At 32.4% G+C, this 20,162-nt stretch overlaps 1 protein-coding gene across 8 annotated transcripts; it reads right to left on the bottom strand.

The window, feature by feature from the left end:
- Nucleotides 1–126: 126 nt before the first annotated feature.
- Nucleotides 127–19,484, bottom strand: Mbs (Myosin binding subunit). 8 transcript variants are annotated; one of them, XM_011055402.2, is made up of 22 exons: nt 18,270–19,482; nt 14,467–14,597; nt 14,233–14,351; nt 13,401–13,560; nt 13,008–13,152; nt 12,714–12,844; nt 12,483–12,628; nt 12,030–12,161; nt 11,717–11,799; nt 11,361–11,487; nt 11,164–11,272; nt 10,731–10,865; nt 9,782–9,952; nt 9,130–9,261; nt 8,216–8,399; nt 7,650–7,859; nt 7,278–7,458; nt 7,030–7,139; nt 6,612–6,683; nt 3,848–4,171; nt 3,173–3,265; nt 127–1,392 (listed from the first exon to the last, which is right to left on the bottom strand). In XM_011055402.2, exons 1-21 carry the CDS (start codon nt 18,516–18,518, stop codon nt 3,173–3,175), a joined length of 3,144 nt encoding a protein of 1,047 aa, XP_011053704.1. In that variant the 5' UTR covers nt 18,519–19,482; the 3' UTR covers nt 127–1,392. The 8 variants fall into 8 exon arrangements, with proteins under 8 accessions (XP_011053704.1, XP_011053709.1, XP_011053705.1 ...); XM_011055407.2 differs by lacking the exon at nt 7,650–7,859 and having other exon boundaries at nt 18,270–19,484; XM_011055403.2 differs by lacking the exon at nt 3,173–3,265 and having other exon boundaries at nt 18,270–19,483.
- Nucleotides 19,485–20,162: the final 678 nt, after the last annotated feature.

Raw genomic sequence — 20,162 nt, 5'->3', positions numbered from 1 at the left:
TATAAATATTTTAAAGAATATATTATTACAGATATATAAAGGAATTCCACCATAGACTTAGTTTATAAAATAATAAAAATAGGTCACACACACACATATAAGTTGTATTAAATATTTACACAAATATTATTTTCTAATAAACTTCATTACGAAATAACTACATTGAGTCATCATTTTTTTACAATTGTTTACAATAATATCATTAAAAAACATGCCAACTGTCAATTACACATTCCATTATTCAATATTTATAAATTCGTCTTTATCCAGAACGTATTGGACAATCATTATTGGTGTTGCTATAAGAAAATAATAGGTAACAGCATTTTATATTGGACAGGTAGTTAAAAATAATAACACAGATTTTCTACATTAACAGTTTGAACTGAAGTTACCACAGCTCTAACATACAGTAATTTTAGCACTTTAAGGAGATTAAAAATCTCGATGTCTAAAGTATATTTTACATATCTGTGATATTATATAAGAAAATGTATTATATTACAGAGTAATTAAAAACATTTACTCCCGTATATGCATCAAATTTCTGCTTATACTGCAAAAATGGCAATGATGGAAGGATTTACAAATTGCAGTCTTCAGAGAAAGGCCACTTGAGTAGCAAGGTCATGTTCTTTGACTCCTTTATCACCGTAATTTAATCAGGAGTAATAGATATATCGCTTATTGCTTCGACAATGCAAACAGTTTCGATATATTATGGATTTGTTTGTATGTAGTCAGAGTGTTTCACAAAAACTTATTTCGCGAGTAAAAATTCTTTTTTTCAAATTACTAAAATGCCACATCACCATTGTCTATTTGTCTGTATTTACAAAATGTTCCTTATAAAGAATCAACATTGATAACGCGATTTGTTAAAAAAGAAAACTGTCCGTAAAGATTAACAGTTCTTTTTTTTCTTTCCTAATAGTCAAATAAAATAAACCTGACTTTTTTTTACTATAAAGCATTAAATTGATTTTATATAGTGGATTATAAAATTTATCTTTCTGACATTATAAAAAGTAATTCCACAAAGTAAAATTCCTCTAAGTCTTTTACAATCAAGTATTCACAGTCTAAGAATAGGAGTAACATTTCTTTTCGCCTTTGGCACAGCCATGCGATTAATTGATCTCATAATTGGAATAAGTTAAATAACTATAAAGATAAATTCGATAGCATGACGCAAGATTTGTAAGAATACTAGCGATAATGATGATGCTGCTATAATTAAAGCAATTCATTCAACATAGTTGTAATACAACTTAAAATTTCATTACGTAGTTGAGACTACAAGATTTATTTGGATAATTTGCTGATTACTCTGATCAAGGCACCATTTTCATCTTTTAGCCTCTGATTTTCGCATTTTAGTTGGTCCATCACCTAGAAAAAAAAATATCACACTAATTCTTATGCGCTAATTAAGAACACAGCAGAGGAGAATACAAAGAAATAATGCCGTTATAGACGGAATAATTTCAGTGCTCACAAAACAACAGGAGGATAAATGGAAAGAGGCACTCACAAATATTACTGCAACCAAAAGTCATTAAGTATTCGGGAAATGTAATGTACTAGCAAAAAATTAATAAATGTTCAGATATCGATACAGATAAGAGAACTGAAAAATTATCGCGAATAGCAAAAGCGTTTCATCAATTTATGATCATCGTATTATATATAATACCAGAATCATAAACTTTATTTCTTTCAAGTTAATCATTGCATTTGTACACAAGTATTCCTTCATAATTATTTACATTTAATTAATATTGCATTGATATTGATAAATAGCTCAAACAAATTGTTTAGATACAAATTCGATTCTTGAATAAAATTTTCTTACATACAAATATTTTACAAAAACGTTTGCAAATTTATCCTCAAACTCATACACAATCTAAGAGCGAGAACTTAATTAGCGAATAATTAAGACAATTTAGATAACGCACAATTATTCTTATCTTATTGATACAACATTTGACTTCAAGTTGTAGGGATATTTCATATGCAAGAAATAATTTTATGTTACAATTGCAACTATCATTTGTCATATTTTTTGTTGAGCACTTTTTGAATACTACAAAATAATATCGTTGATACGAAAGCTTTCTAATGCATACCATGGAATAATGATGAGTATGCAATATTATACATAAAGTTAAAGAGGGATTAATGTCAATTTTATGGATTGGACTATTTTTTAAAGTCTATAAAGTGCAATAAAGTGCAACAATTTAACATTTAACATGCTTCCTTAGAAAGAGAGAAAGAGAGACAGAGGTGAAAATCTAAGTTAATACAGTGTAATATGTTGATATTTTAACAGTCGAATATATTTTGGGAATTGAATAATAACTTTCACACAGTTATGATTAAGATAAACTAAAAAGAATAATTAACTGCAGAGTCATGGCTTTGTCTTATGTGAAACACGTGCTAAAATAATCGATGCTTGATGATGGCATTCAGTTTACTGATGTTATTCTGCATGTTGGATGATGGTTTTATAAAGAGGAAAGTTTCCTAAAGTTAAAATTGTGGTAGCTATATTCATTCCTATATGCATCTTATAAATGACAGACTGCGTTCTTTCTTATCTCTTGTTAAAAATTTGTTTTTCTTTTTTAGTAAATGTATTATTAAATAATTCATTTATAACATGCATCACACAATTAGCCGGGATAATTTATTATAATTGTCACGTTTGGAATTTGAAACATCTTGAAAAATTTTATACATATATAAAATATGTTATATACGTAATTATATATGCGTAAGATAACTGCCTTGATAATACATTGCAGAAATAAAAGTGTTATTAGTATCACACAAGAAGATACATAAATGTACAATATTGATTGCAATATTTAGAATAAGACATATGTATTATAGAAAGTCTGAAGTCTCTCTTTTATAAAAGTAAATGATACCTTTAATTAAAAGTCGATTAATGGTACGCGTTATATATTGGAATGTATTTTGCAAAGCTGATTTGTACGATAAGTATGATGAGTGGTATCATTTCTGTTTTAATATTGGCGATCAGAACACAAAATTATAATTAATCATTCGATTAAAAGAGTAATTAATTAATTAATTAATGTTGTACGTGAGATACGATGTCTATCGTAAACGCAGATGCTGTCATTGTGTCCTTTACCTATTTAGTATTGGTGAGTTTGGATACGACGCGGGTAAGTGCCCGATTTTCGGCTTTCAATCTCTCATTTTCAGCTTTGAGCTTTTGCAATTGCTGTAAACAGTTAAACAATTAGCCTAAAACCCCGCCATTGTTTTTGCGAGTCCCAAAATAGTCAAAAACAAATAACTAATTCGCGTTTCATTAACAGACGAATAAAACCGCGTGCAATTCCCCGCTAAAACTACGCTGGAAGTTCTGAGAAGCGGAACTCAGTGAAAATACAAAATGGATTACTGAAAATTATTGTATCCCGCGAAAAAAAAAGAGAAAATGAGTACCAATTGGAAATAGAGAATAAGAAAGAGAGTAAAGCGCCAATTTGCGTAAAATTGCCAGGTAAGGAAAAGCATATAACCGAAGCGATCGGGTCTTCGTACAAAAATAATCATTGCTGTTTTTGCTTGCCGCTAGCAGTCACAGCAACACAAGAAAAAAAGAGATGACGGTGTGTAACTAACTAAAAAATCTAAAATTGTAAATATACTGATACGTATATTCGTACACAAAATCACAGACAATTGTGTCGAGTCTTCTCATCATTCAATTCAATGTATGAAAGCATTTCTTCCATTCGCTTTCACATACATAACAGATTCATAATGTAGGAAGTGTATAAAATCTCTGCGAACTTACCTTCAATTCTTCTTCCATTTCTGAAAGTTTCCTCTCCATGGCTCGCCTTTCCCTTTTCTCTGCCTCAGAGAGAATTACTTTATTTTGGTTGATTTGCATTTTTTCCAATAAATGCCTGACTTCCTTTAATTGTTCGTCGGAGCGCTTCAGTTTATCCTTTAACCTTTCATTCTCGACCTGAGATTCCTCGTATAATTTCTTATAATCTAATTCACCGTTTTCGGAACTATTGGATTTTAATCTGATTGGTGTTGATGAGGCTTCTGATGATAGCGAAGATATCGAACCTAATCTAGTGGCTCTCCCAGAACGATCGTTTCCGCTCTAAAAGAGAAAAAATATTGAACATAAATTTTTATTACAATGTATCAATTAAAATTTTTATCACTCTAAAAAAATTATAATCAGTAATATTAATAAAAATTGGGTATAAATATGAATTTAATAATATAATATTCGGTAATATTAATATTACTGTGAATGTTATATTATTAAACCCATATTTATATAATTTATTTACGTATACAAAATATGTTTAAATAAAAAGAAAAAAATAATAGTTTAATAAAAACCATTTGAAAATATTCCAAAATCCTGAGAAAGTTTTATAAGAGATTTAAGATGTGAAAATCAAGGAAATTGCTTACAGCATATCCCTCAGAACTAGTTAAACTTTGTAGACTGGAACTTCTCGAACCGATATTAAGACTCGGTTTTATCTTCGATCTCTTAAAACTCTCGGTTTTTTGCATATGTGGCCGAGTGTTTACGTTTAGATTTAAATAATTATAACTGGGAGATGGACTCAGATTCAAAGGACTGACAGCTGTGTGAGAAGGTAAAGTTACACCACCATATCCCGTTGACGTTCCACCATATGTCGTGAAAAGATTCTGATAATTCGGACTGTTCGTAGACTTCGTGAAAGGAGTTGTTCGAAATAAGTTGCTACTCTTTTTATTCTTATTCAAAAAATTAGATCCGGAATATAGATTTGGAGATTTTACACCCAATAATCCCGCGTTAAACGTTAAATTATTTGGATTTAACGAGAGCAAACCACCGATCCGTGACCTGTTTCCAAAAATTGATTGCCCATTTGTTGACGCTTGAGCTCGTAAGCCTGCAGCTGTTGTTGGCTTAGTCTGTGCTCCCTTTCTGTACGAAGACATGGTTTGCGTTACGTGCGCAAGTGTTATTACGAGGCACTACAGCATCGGCAACTCTTTCCGCCAGATTCGTAACACTCACATAAATGGTTTGCGAGAGATTTTATTACGGCCTGCGATATTTTAAACACAAACTTTTTTCGGTTTTTTAGAGCAGAGCGTGTACGCTGCGAATAAGAATCGATAGACTGACTGAGACTGGGCAGGGGTACCCAAGACATCAGGCAGTTCGCTTTAAAGCATTACTACTATGCGTTATTTTTGGAATGCACGCGGAGACGCACACAAATATCAAGGTTGTGTGTTTTGGAGAATAAATGCAGCTTATACCGTAGTTTAAATGGTTTTTTTTTAACAATGGCTTAAATATAGACGCATTTATAAATAAATAATATATAGATACTGCATACATCTAGTTTTATAATCGGAATAAGTTCAAAGAGGACGAGTATAAATTTCATAATATTAGATAATAGTCGTCACATATATATATATATATATATATATATATATATACACACACAAGATTTATATAGAACGCATTAACAATCTGTCTGTCATCGATATATAAAAAACTGAAATGTTTATGAATGCTAAATATATATATATAAGCGAAATGATTCTAAATGTCAGATTCCAAACGCATTGGGTAAAATACTTTTAGACACAATCAGGCCATGATCATTTCTTTTTGTTTCAATTATCGATTAAGGTCTCAAATATATAATTAAAATTCTTTGTCAAGACCAATTGATAACCTTATATTTAGAATAATCAAAATATTACATTAAGATTAAGCAAAATTATACGTTGATGTTTATCACGATTATTCTTCTGTCTATTTTCAAATGTCGTATTTCTCGAATATAAGTGACAAAATAATGAATGCTAGACTATTTTTATCGAGAACAGAGGCTATTTTTTCAAGAAGCTAAAAATAATTTGAAGCTCTATGTAACCTGAAAACCGTTTACATCCAGTGAATGAAAAAGTTAAGCTGGAATATTATGGAACCTCCAGAATGAAGCAAAAAATAATTATACGATATATTTAAAAAATGCTTTTTTTCATGGTACTTGCGTCTCTTTACGCATAAAGTAATAGTTTAATAATTGGAACTTTAATAGTTGCGAAACAATAAGCTGTCAGCATCGAGATCAAAATGAGATAATGTTTTATATTCAAAGCTCGTCCCGATTTGCGAGTGTTGTGTTTCCCTCTGCGTCATTTAACTGCGCGTTATCCAATTTTGGGTTTTTGGCACGTGCCTGGTAAATCCGTGGCAAGAAGCTCGTAAGTCGAAATTCGAACAGACGCTTTGACGCGTTAGAAAGATTTTGTAAAACGAAAATCAATAAACCGAAAACAAGGAAATAATATATTAGATCGGTGGAATTCATATTAATATCTATTGCAGAAATTAATTCATCACTCATGTATATGTACAGTCTAATCTTTGAATTATTATGTTAAATCAAGTAACTTGAATTTAAAGCGCCGATTTATGTTTTTAATAGTAGACTAGAGTTTATGCTTGAAGACTTGACATAGCACTGTGTAATAATTATATTTTATATTGAAAAAAAATTACTCACTTCGTTGTGATTGATTTTGGAATCATCGCAATCACCACCAGCAGTTAGATCTTGCTTTTCTGGGTCAATTTCCTGTAAAAAAGAAAATATAATCTTTTTAGAAATGTTTAAATATATATTTAATTTTTATCAAATAATTTTTATTATAGTTAACTTTAATTTTCTTCTAATTAAAATTTTTTTATCTATTCAAAATCCTTTCTTACTTTCATGTAGTAATATTAATTAAAATACTTCTAAAAAAATATTAGGTGTTGGAATTAATTCGTAGCGTTTTTAATGAAAGAATGTTATTTATTTCACATGAGCATTAAAAAATACATTAATGAAAGTACTTCCCATCACTTGTAAAACGCTACGAATTAATTCCAACACCTAATATAATCTTATTATATACTTATTATATACTCTTACTAACATCCATATCTACATGGACTACGCCTGTTGATCTTCTTTTAGGCCGACGTCTCCTTTGAATAACTGCTTGTGTAGCTTGTGCGTTTCTACTATCATTTTCCTTATCTTGTTCTATAACAAAAAAAAATTTCATCTTTTTAGATAAATAATCAATACTTCACGAATTAATACAGTATTTCTATTAATATATATATATATAAAATTCCTGATTAAATTCGTTACGTTGTTAATTATTCTGTAAAGTTTTACCTTTGTCATCAGGTTGCTTTAACGATCTTCTAAGGGGTAAAGTAACTGTGGTTTCTGTACTACTAGTGGCAATAGTTTCTACGGGCGCTGATGATGGTCTAGGTACACCAGTTCCACCAGACGGTCTTCTCATATAGGTCGTATTGTCAGTAGATTTATTATTAGCATCCTCTAACTGAAACTATATAACAAAATATATTATTAATATAAATCTTGAATTTTATAAAAACATTCATGATGCACTTTTCATTAGCAATTAAACTTCCGTACATTACATCTTCAAACGCATTGCGGCGTAGCATCAATCATAGACAACCGTGAACATTTGTAAATTAGTCATAAATAAATGATTTTTTTTATAAGCGCACACACCTTGCTTCCATTGTCTACCCTTAATCTCCAAGACGGTCGTCTCTCAGGTAAATTAGATTCTTCAGAAACTTTATTCACAGGAGTCACAGTAGTGGAGGTTGCAGTTGTTATCGTAGCTGTGATCGAAGCTGTATTGCTGACGGTGGTGTTGGTGGTGGTAGTAGTAGTAGTAGTAGTAGTAGTAGTAGTAGTAGTGGTAGTAGTAGAAGGCTGGATTATTTAAAAAAAAAAACGAATAAAAATCATAATCTCAATTTTAAATGTCATGCTGCGTTATTTTTGTGTAAGAATATAATAAAAAATAAAATTATATACTCTCGATGTTAAGCAACACAAATATTTCATTGTGAAATTTAGTTCAATTAGATCTTCATGAAATTTATTACGTTCAATCGTTAATGCTGCACTACATTCACTACTTTTGCTCTCACACTAGATAAGTCTGCCTTGATATTTTGATATACCATTTAAAAAGAATTCGTTCGGACATATCAGATCAGATAAGTTAGTCATTTTTCTCCAATCACACGATAAGACGGCGATAATAATACTGATATGATCTTTACCTGCGTGGATGATGTTGATGTCGGCAATTCATTGTTCTGTTGCTTTTTCTTCACTAATTGTTCGGCGCTCTTAATCTCGTCCAATGTCACACCTTGAGTAGACCTTCTCGTTTCTCTTACTCTCTTTGCATGGGCTTTCCTTTGAGTTTCACTTTCTTCATCGCGTACAGGTGGAACGAAGGATCTGTACATATTCATACAGTAACACATAAAGTATCAATTTACGAGTTCCAAAACAAAAGATATGTAATATTGTCAGATTGTTTTATCTGTGCAATAAAAACAAACTTTTAGTAAGCATGTTCAACACAATTTGTAAGCAATATCCAAAAAATTCAAAATATAACACAAAATAACACAAATATATGTATTCCTGTAAAAGAAAATAATTAAAATATCTCTTCTTCCAGGTACACCTTTAATGTTTTGTATCACATAATTTCAATTTCTTCCTTGTAGTAGTGTATTAATTTTGGAATTGATTAGAAAACTTGAAAAAAGAATAAAGCCGTAATACTTAATATTGAAGAATTGTTCTGGTCGATATATTATTTTCACAGAATATTAATTTTTGTTACAATGAATTATATTGAAAATATCATAAAGTATATTTATCAAAATAAATCAAATAAAACGTATTTGTGTGTGGCAGTGTGTTCATTTGCCAACTACTAACAGATAGTATTTAGGTAAATTTAATAAATTCGAATGTGTATAAAGTGACTGTCCAAATATATATATATATATATATATATATATAGGACAATTAATGTGCAAACAAAAAGAATAATCACACTGCAAAAAGCAAACTTCCATGCTACTGCCAACAAATTAACGTAATTAATATGTAAATATTTGACAATATGCAAAAGTCATAATATTTCAGGAGGATCTTCCGAGCAGTGAGTACCCACTTGAAGAAATTCTTGAAGAGATTTCCTGGACTTAGCTTGCTCCCTCCTGGTGTAGTGGGAGTTCCAGGAGCAGTTGCTACTGCATTATTTGTATTCGATACAACTGTAGATGCAGCTTCCACTGGTTGAACACTACCCAGCCACATTAATTATAACGCACAATACAGAATGTAAATATGTTTGTTGATTGTGTGTACATATGATAATGTATTTTAATGATGTAAATAAGTTCCTCTATCCTTAAATATTCTTAAAAAAATCCGCCTTAGAAAAACTCAAACATTTACACAATATTAATTATATAACAAAAGTAAAGATATAAGCATTAAAATTTTTATAGTTTTACGTAAAATAATTAAAGTGTTTAGAACATTTCATAGAACATGTAGAAAGATGTGAAGTTAAATAACACATATATGCACAAAAATATTACATCTAATTACATCTTAATCTTCGATTTCAATTAAATTTGGAGATATTGTAGAAAGATGATTAAAAATTTTGCGGCCAGTATCTTTTACATTTCGTAAGATAGTGAAATGCTGTAGTTCACTTGTAATTTGATGTAAAATAGATTGAAAAATGTCATTTCTAATATTTAGACAATATTTAATAATATAAGTGTAGATTCTTAGTATAAAAATTTCTTTACCTGCGAATTTGATTGACTGGAATAGGACTTGTTGTTGTAGTGGCAGTGGTAGTTGTTGTGATGGATGACAATAGACTTGATGCCAATGTTTTAGATGCAGATGTTGGTGAAAGTGTATTGCTTCCTTGTGGCAGTCTTGATAATTCCAAATTTAATTTCACGTCTTTCTTTCTAGAGTAAGAATAAAATAAATAATTAAAAAAAAAGGAATAATTTAAAATAATAAACTATAAAAAAATATGCATTTTAATGACGTTACCATATTTAGAAGTATAGATACCATGATATCTTCCATTTATTAACATTTCCATGGATAAAATAAAATAACTCTTGTATCTTAGAATAGAATTTGTCGAATGTTTTAATTATATATACTTTAAAGTTTATTCTTAAAAAAAAAATGCAAGTAAAATTATAAATTTCTATATTTTCTGAGTTCTTTATTTAATTTCAATCATGTGGTACGTCAAAATATAATATTAAAGAAAAGAATTACTTTAAAATATGCATATGTAAATTTTCGTCAATAACTAATTTTGAATTTATTAAAAATTAATATCTTTTGATTTGATTAGTACTATTATGTGATTTAAAATTTAAAGCTTTTTAAGGTTTCAAGCTAGACTAATAAATAGCAAGCGACATTAAAAGCTCATTAGTATAGAATATATTAAAAAAAACATTAAAATCACATTTATTACATTCTCACACACTTTCAAATAATGCAAATAATATGATATTAGGTGCGCAACTAAGTTCTTGCTGTTATTTTGATGAAAATGCCAAAATAACAGCGAGAACTTAGTTGCGCTCCTAATACTTTCGCAGCAGTCTACATATTATACAGTATAATCATGGTAAACAAGTTGGATAGAATTACCGAATTAACATAATTACAATTGGTATTGTACAAGTAAAAGCTGTAACATTAGAGGCATGCGGCATATACCTGTGTGTTTCGCGTAGAGATGCAGAGCGAGTCGTAGCATTGGTGTGAGTAGGAGTAGCTGCATTGCAGCGATGGAGGGTAGGGCACGAGAACGCCTTGATGCGGGCACGTAATGCCAAATACTGCTCATAAAACCTGCATCACATGCATTACCGTGCCATGCATATCTCTACACTAATTATCATAATAGTATAGGGACATACGTTACAAATATGAAACGCTAAGACTCATAATTAATGCGGACATATGGAGTATGCATATTACACAATATCTTAGTTGAAACGTAGCACCGCTGTTAATAGCATTAAATATGTCTATATCAATTAAAAAATAAAAAGACACGATATTGCTACAAATATAAAGCTGCGAACTTATAATATATAAAAAAAAGAATAATGTATAATGCATGAAACAGAGACTTAACTAAACTTACTTCTCATCTGTCTCGAAACTATGCGTTCTTCTTAATACCACATCGGGCTCTCCACTAACTTTGTTTGGTGTTGTTGGTATTTTAATATTGTTATCCTTATCTTCAAGTTCTGTAAAATAATTATGTAAACTTATTAATAATTGACTTATTTAACAGGAAAATTCGTGAAATATAATCGCATCATTCAATTAACATACTTGTAGATGCAGAATTAGTAGTTTCAGTACTTTGCATTCTATTTCGAAAGGAACCTGAACGTCTCCAAGATGGTACAACACCGTCCTCATTATTATCAGTCTGTTGTTTTGGAGGCAATATTGGAGCCTTAAGAAAGAAAAATCGGATAAATAAGCAATAAAGCTAATTATATAAGATTTTTCAAGAATATGACACACACACACACACACACACACACACACACACACACACACACACACACACCACACACACACCACACACACACATACACACACACACCACACACACACACACACACACACACACACACACACACACACACAAAGATGATTCATGATTCAAAAAGATGCCTTACCTGATTAGGAACTTTATTAGTTTCAACTGGAGATATTGGACTATGGGGTGCACTTTCATCTTTGTTTACTCTATTTTTCTTTTCTGTAAAATAATTGAACAAACACTTTACTGCAACTATTAATTTTATAAAAGAAGTATTTAAAGTCCACACTCTTTAAAGCAATAACCAATCCAGTAAGTTTCATTTAAGAGAGATATTTTGTCATAAAATTTTTATACAGTATACATGCAATAATAAGCAATAACTTGTATTATCAAAAAAAAAAAAAGAGAGAGAAAGGGAGAAAAACAGTCTTACAGATCAAACTTACCGTCATCTGTAAGACATGTCGCGTGGTTAGACTTATCAGATTGATTGGAGAAAGTGGAAGAGTGTGATTCTGAGCTAATCTCAGATTCACCTTCACCATCACTCTCTTCCATGTGTGTTTCACGTGTTGCTTCTGTCCATGCAGCAATGTTATAAGAAATACACATTACAGTTAACGGTAACATAAATTAGATTCGCAAAAGTGAATAATAGGATAAAGATTTGTGAGAAAATAGTTTGCAAAACATAATTATACTTTTTCCTTTTTTTTCACATAAAAGATAAACATGGAAGTTGCAGAGTAGATAATTATTTCATATCAATGTAATCATCTCTTAAAAAAAAAAAAAAAAAAAATTAAGTCTGAAAATTATATACATATATTAGAAAAAAAAAAAATATAAACGTGCGGATTAGATCGTATATGAAAGGAATAGTACAAGCAGAATCTTACCAACGTCACTGTTTGTACTAGTGCTGGAATCTTCTTTATCAGATTGAATCTCTAATTCAACCTTCTTAACTTTATTTGGCGTTTCTTCTTCAAAGATTTCTGTAGATTCTTGTGCCGCTACCGCATTATCAGCACTCGTTGAGAAACTGTAACATTTAGAAGTATATTAAGAGAAAAAAATAACAATTATAATTTGTTATTTAGAAGAAAGAATAGAATCACGTTGCTTACCGTTTCTTTGGTATAGACGATTGCTTCTTGTTATTTGTTTGTGAATTTTCTTTGATAAGTGCTTGTTGCTCTCTCAAATTTTCAAGAGCTTTGAGAATGTCTGCATCAGCAATATCAAAAGCAGTTTGATCCTGAAAACAAGATACTGATGAGAAAAGAAACAAGAATAAAATTAATCGATTACATTTGTCAATCAAATCCAGCCTGGATTCAGATTAAATTAATTTAAAGTCTGGAGCTAACTTAATCCATACACAGTCTAATTATAATTATTAGAAACATTTATTTTCTTACGGCGTAATTTTTCATATCCATATCACAGCCGTTCTCAACAAGAAGTTTGCAAGCTTCCAGTTGACCCCAATGCGCTGCACCGTGCAAAGGCGTCCATCCATCAAAGTCCTGTGTATCAACATTGCATCGAGCTTGTAGTAATATGCTGCACAGAAATATTAAAGAATTCAATAAAAGGAATCAATCCTAAATCTGCATTTAACATATTAAAAAAAATTATTTAATTTTTAAAATAATTTTTATTTTATTGTACTGCGTGTCATATGATATAAGAAATGTATTTTTCGAAATGTATTTTTTGATACAAGAGATGTAATTTTTTATAATATTCATTTACTTATATCTAATAATATCAAATAATCTCTTATTTTTAATTAAGATATAATGTCTTACTGCATGACTTTGATGTAGCCTTTAGCAGCGGCGACATGAAGTGCCGTGGCTCCTGATCTCGGATGCATGGAATCTTTGCCTGGTGCACCTGACCGCCAAGCTTTTGCATCATTTAACATTGACCGTTCCTCTTCGCTCCTAGCTTGATCACAATCAATGCCTGCACATAAAATTAAATTTTTATATATAAAAAATTGAATTAAATTTATTTCGTATATTTGTGTGTGTGTGTGTGTGTGTGTGTGTGTGTGTGTGTAATAATTTATAATTTTTTTAGTTTAATTTATTTTAATAATCTGTATTTCACAAATATGTTTCATTTTCATTTTATCAACAAATTCAATTATACTTCATAAGAAACGTTTCATATCATAAATATTTCTATACGAATAGTTACAGACGTGTAAGGTATGAATGATGCATGATATTGCTTAAGAGAATATTTCAGCACATTGTACGTAAAATTATATCAACATCACGAAAAGAGGTCAATGAAAGAGGATATCTTTGCCAACGTATGATTTGTGTCTGAGCGTGCAAACTTTTAGCCGGATGTTGAATTTTAGGTGCTTAATGTTTTATGAAGTGTTTATACTTTTTACAGATTTAAGTATAACATCTAATAGTTTTATAAAGCTAATACTTGGATAAAGAAGTGGTGAAAAATGGTGGCTAATTGCCACTTACGTAATTAAATTGTTTGTAAAATTATTGCAGCAGAGATATTTCAGTATTACGATTTCCAGCTCTGATTTTCCTCGGAAGTCTATAATTAAAAGTTTTACGCAATAGAGAGGCCTCAGACATCCTGCAGGTATACATAAATACAAACCTGCTTTATTTATATGCTGTTGGAGCATGTCTTCCATCTCGTCGCTTTCTGCAATATCCAGCGCCAGTTCACCGTCATTGTTTACTGCTGCCAGATTACATCCTTGTTCTATTAAGTATCTATAAAATATATAATTGTCCATTTATTGCAATATATGTGATTAGCACATTTATTGATAAATTATATATATATATAAATTTAAAGAAAAATAGTTTATGTAAAAACTATACTAACTTAGCAATAGATATGAATCCACAAGATGCTGTGGCATGTAAAGGCGTCCAGCCTTCATTATCTCCACGATTGATATCCGCTCCTTGTTCCACCAAAAACTCCACCATATCCAGGTCATCATCAATGCAAGCCTGTTGTAATAATATAATGTGAATATAATATATCATACGCTGTCCGCTGATTACATCAACGTGCATGAATACACAAGTTGGACAAGAGTTGAAAAGCGTGCGCGATTGGCAAGATGTATTTCGAGGTCTCGACATCGAGACCACCAATTTTGCTCGGTCTAGTCAAGTCTGGTCGCAATCCAAGGCTCGAATCGACGTTATGTTATAAATGCGCTGCTTCGATTACGTCATTACTTTTTGAGAGACCCCTTAAATGGAAGCAATATCTCTATATGATAATGGAATGTTTTATTATAAGATTATATTTATTATATGTAGTAAATTTATATCACGTAAAACTTTGAAGGAATTAATTTTCAATATATTTCCAAATAGCATCATAAAATAAAACATAGAGAAAAACATATTTATCATTTAATCAGAATCTTCGTAGATATTTAACGCCCAATAATCTTTTCATAATAGATTAAACAAACGGTAAAAGTATTCTTTGCGTCGTTCAACGTATGCAAATTTTCATGACTTTGATATTATCAAAATGAAAAAAAAGTTAGGAACATGTTACAACATTGCTAGACAGAGAATTTAAACTGAACACAGATGCTGCAGCCTGTGACTTCTAACAGAGAGCTATAAATAGCATTTGATGCCTGATGTATTTTCACATTCTATTTTCGCAAATCCATGAAATGCCTTAACTTCCTTCCTTCTCGCTTAAATAACAGCCATAAATATCGCTTCATGTTATGGAAAATGTTATTCCATTTAATAAAACTTGTATAAGACTCTTTACCGCTATTACTATACAGCAAATATCTCCTTACATTTATATGATAATATCGCGCTACATTTTTACAGTTTTCTTAAGCTTCGAAATCGTTAATGGTTGTTAATTAATTTAACTGGCAAATGTGCATTAAGAAATATAATTTAAAAAATATATAAAGCGGATACACTGTTATTATTATTATTTTTTATGATTGTAATTTTACATTTTTAAAAATATCGCCCATTATAATTTTTTATGATCCGCAAGATTTGCTTATTTAAATAATTTTTTTTTTTAGCAGAATATAATTATTTCATTTTTCTCCGCATCAGGGATTCTTACATGCCAACCGACCTCTTCTTCTCATTAATTATATCCTCATTAGTTACTTAGTACTGTAATAACCGTTATGGTATATATGTATGTACGGTGTCCCGGATTACCCAGTTGCGTCCGCTTTCGGAAACACCCAGAAATAGATTGCTCGTAAAAGCTTACCACTCGCGAAAAAAAGTTGTTGCCAGTGTGACAAGAAAATTGCTCTATAATTTCTAAGCATGCTCAGAATGATATTATAACTACAAATTCTTTAAATATCAGCATGTCGAATTAATTTTTTCTCACAATAAAGTTTTAATTTCAATCTCCTAATGTTTAACAACTAGAATTTAACAATTAACTACAAGATAGCATGGCAATTGAAGAGCCATTACAAAATAGAAACATTGAGATATTACAACAAGTTTTTTAAATTATTAAATAAATATAAAACAATCATGCAACCAATTATTCAATACATAATAAATTAAATAAACTGTTTTATACACACAATACGTACATCCATTTTTTAAAATAATATCGAAATATGTTGGTCTCAGCTATTTTATTTCATAATCCAACATTTTCATAATTCAGCATGCTTTGTAGAAAATATAAACCATGCTATGAAATAAACAACACATTTTAACAAACAAACATAAATAAATTTTAATAAAAGAATGAGATAAGATTAACACTAAAACATTGTGCATTAACAATAGCAACTTTTACTTTTTAATAATAGCAAATTTAACTTTTCAAATTAAAGATTTATGAACTGCAGCTGTCTTGTCAGGCAACATAAAATGGAAAAAAAATATTTCTAAGAATAGCATACTTCTTTTAATGTAATTAAATAAATTTTTATAGAATAAACAGAGTTCTAAAAAAAAAGTTTAATCCATTCTTAGAATACATTTTATATACAAAATTCTGATTTCTTTTTTATTTCTGTAAATACTTTTGTGATGCTTGGATCTTAAATCTAACAAAACTTGATATAATGTTTGTGTGCTTCATACATTTCCTCTGTCAGGCTCATTTCCACCAATAATCGATTTTAATCTCGGTTTAATTTACTCTTTATCTTTTTTAAATTCTTAGAGATATGAGAAGATAAAAGTAAGTTAAATAGAGATTAAAGAGTAATCTACAATACATTCATAGAACTGTGAACAGAAGAAAAATGAATAACGTTCGAATTCTGACGAGTACCAAATGAAATAATTGACAATGAAACAGCATGTTATAATGTTGCACTTCAAAATAAAATACAAACACAATTATTAAAATGTTAAAATGCATATTAAAAAAAAAGATCTAGTACAAGAAAAAAAATCATATTTCCAAGTTTATTCCGATTGCGTGAATATACATTCGAGTCAGCTAAACGCGGCACGTCAAAACATCTTGCAAAATTAGCATTTAACGGTTACACAAGCAAGATATTACCTAAAGTAATCTCCTCACTAATATATATAACATAGTAATTAACGATTGAAAGCAGACGCTGCGTTTGTGATCAGCGTGACAGTCTCTTGACGGAATTCCAAGAGGGAAAAAGAGACAGAGAAAGAGAGAAAAAGAAAGAAAGAGACCTGTTTCCTTTGACACCGGCGTCGAATTGGACGACACAATTGCAAACACACCCCCGCGGATGATTTTGTAATGTTGCGAATTATACTCGTTTCTATGTAGATTAACTTTAATTACCCATCTCTATAAATATAGATTAACTTTAATTTCAGTTTAATTCACTCTTCGTCCTTTTCAAATTCTTGACACTAGAAAGGAGTAAATTAAATCAAGATTAAAGTTGATTTACATTGGTAGAGATAGATTTTAATTTCGATCCAATTTATTCTTCATCCTTGTCTAATTCTTAGGCCCAGTTCCACAATATAAGATTAACTTTAATCTCGATTAAATTTAATCTTTTTATCTTTTTCTCGTTATAAGAATTAAAAAAAAAACAGTAAATTAAATCGAGATTACAATTAATCTTACATTGATGAAACAGGACCTTAGAACAACAATAGAAAAAGATAAAAAGTAAGTAAAAATCAAGATTAAAAAACCCTTAACATAGTTATGAAAACTACACCTAAGTTCTAAAGTTATAATCTTGTTTAAAATATAGAATAGAAGTAAATCTCCGTTTTACAGCAATTGATAAAGAAAAGTTCAAAGTTTTATTTAGCCACAATTTAGAACTTTATAATACCGATCGTATAGATTATACAATCATCTAAAAATATTCACTTGAGGTCCAAATAGCCCATTGTTAGTCATGAGTTAAAGTTAATCTACATTGGTAGAAACGGGCGTTAGACAGCTGGAGTTCGTAGAAGCCATCTTGCAGAATTACGTTTACGCGGGAGGGAGGGAAGGAGGGAAAAGGAAAGAAGACGTTGGGAGGAAGGTAGAAGTGGCAGAACACTTTCCGGAGAGGAGGAGAAGAATGAGGATGAAGAAGAGGAGGGGAAAACTTGAAAGAGCTGTCAAAATTTCAGCGAGATGCCAACGTGAGACGCGCGTCCAGGGAGAAGCGCCTGCGTCCAGGGTGACTCGCTACCCTTAAGTACCTGGTGCAACGCAGTGAGACCGTCGACGTTCCCGGTGTTGATGTCCGCTCCCCTTTGCAGTAGACGCACGACCTCCTCCTTGTCGCTGGCCGCGCACGCCGCCAGGAACACGATATCGGCAGAGAATTTGATCTTGCGCGCGACTTGGCGCGGTTGCGTGGGCTCGCGATTCGTCTCGGACTGTTCCCAACGTTTGAGCTGTTCGGCTCGCTTGAACAGGGCCGAGCTCGAACGTGTCTCGAGAGACATTGCCCCGACGACGGCGGCGGCGACAAGGACGGCGGTGGTGGCGGTGGCGGCGGTGGCGGCGGTGGCGGCGGTGGCGGCGGCGGCGGTAGCGGTGGCGGCGGCGACGGCGGCAACGGCAACAACGGCAACGACAGGCGGTAGCGAGGAGGAAAAAAAGCGCGTCCTCCTCTTTCCTCAAGAGGGCAAGGCAGAGAAGCGGCAGGCTGCTCCTATAATCGTTCCTCTTGTCGCGCGCACAGGCTTCTCTCCTTCTTCTCGCACTCGCTTGGCACACACGCGCGACCGCGCGGCGCCACACATGCAACCTTACGCACACGCGCACACAGTCGCTCACTCATTCACTCGCACTTGTGACTCGTTCTTGTTGCTTCTTCGTTCTCTCCAGTTCTCTACTTCTCTCGGCCCGCCGCTCCCGTTCTCGGTTCTCCCTCGCAGCCTATCTCTTGTTCGTTTCGCTCCCTCTCTATCTTGCCCTTCTCTCCGCGCGCCCTTCGTGTCTTCTTCCACTTTGCTGTACACGGCGGTGACGGTGGCGGCGGCGGCGGCGGTGGCGGCGGCGACGAAGGCGAAGACGATTACGACGATGACGACGGCGGTGGCGGCGACTGCGCTACGTGAACACGCACGTACGCACGCACGCACGCACGTACGCACACATATACTCGCGTTTCACTGCGCGCGATACGCCTCGTGAAACAGGCGTTTCCCGCGATTCTGCTCCATATATATGAGAGAGCAGAACACACCCGGGGCCCGTGTTCCTCATCCGAGTGTTATTGTCGATCGCGCCGGAATCTCACGCCTTGACGAGGTTATCCGGAGGGAGCGGTCGTGTACGATCGCCTTCGGTCGAACACCACCTCTGCTGGGCACTCATTTACGGAACGACTCAGATTCGCGTGCTGCACGCTATTCTTGGCCGCGCTCCCTCGCGCTCCATGCCGGACAGGAGCTCGGACACGAAACTCTCGGACTCGCGTCGTCGCCAACGGGGCCAACCATCGTTGTCCCTGAACAAATATTAGCTAGGAAATTTGAATGGCGAGTGGCGACATCTTTGTCCCTACAAAGCGAGTTCTCTTATTGGATGTTTAAAAAATTCCTATGGTGGTATTCGTAATAATGGATGTTATAATGGTTCAGCAGAGAAAACAACTGTGCAACTGTTAGAGGCTTCGCACAATAAAAGAAACAGGGAACAGAGAACGGAGAATAAGAATTTTAACTTATCAGAAATTATGTATTGTGGAATACTGTTTTATAAAATTCTTCATTATGATTGGTTTATACGTTTAGATTGATAGGAATCAAAAGCAAGAACCAATCGTATTGAAGAATTGTACAACAGTTATAAAGTTGCTTTCTCTGCTAAACGCAGCTATTTAACCATCTCAAGTACTGTCTTAAGATGTTGGGTAAGGTCAACGCGATGCTGCAAACTCTTTGAAATGTTTTTTAATTGGTCAGTTTGTAAAGTTCTGTCTTTTAATTGGTCCATGAAATGCTTCAAAACATTTGTAGCGATACTTTAATCACGGCTATTGTGAATCAATCATGGTTTTAAAATAAAAACTGATAATGAATACCGCCCTTAGTGATATTGTTGTACTGATTTATGTAAATAGATTACATATTTATTTGCGA

Source organism: Acromyrmex echinatior, chromosome 15 (assembly GCF_024713525.1).
Source record: "Acromyrmex echinatior isolate Ae372 chromosome 15, ASM2471352v2, whole genome shotgun sequence".
NCBI lineage: Eukaryota > Metazoa > Arthropoda > Insecta > Hymenoptera > Formicidae > Acromyrmex > Acromyrmex echinatior.
Note: the sequence above shows the minus strand (reverse complement) of the source record. Positions and strands in the feature narration are given on the sequence as shown.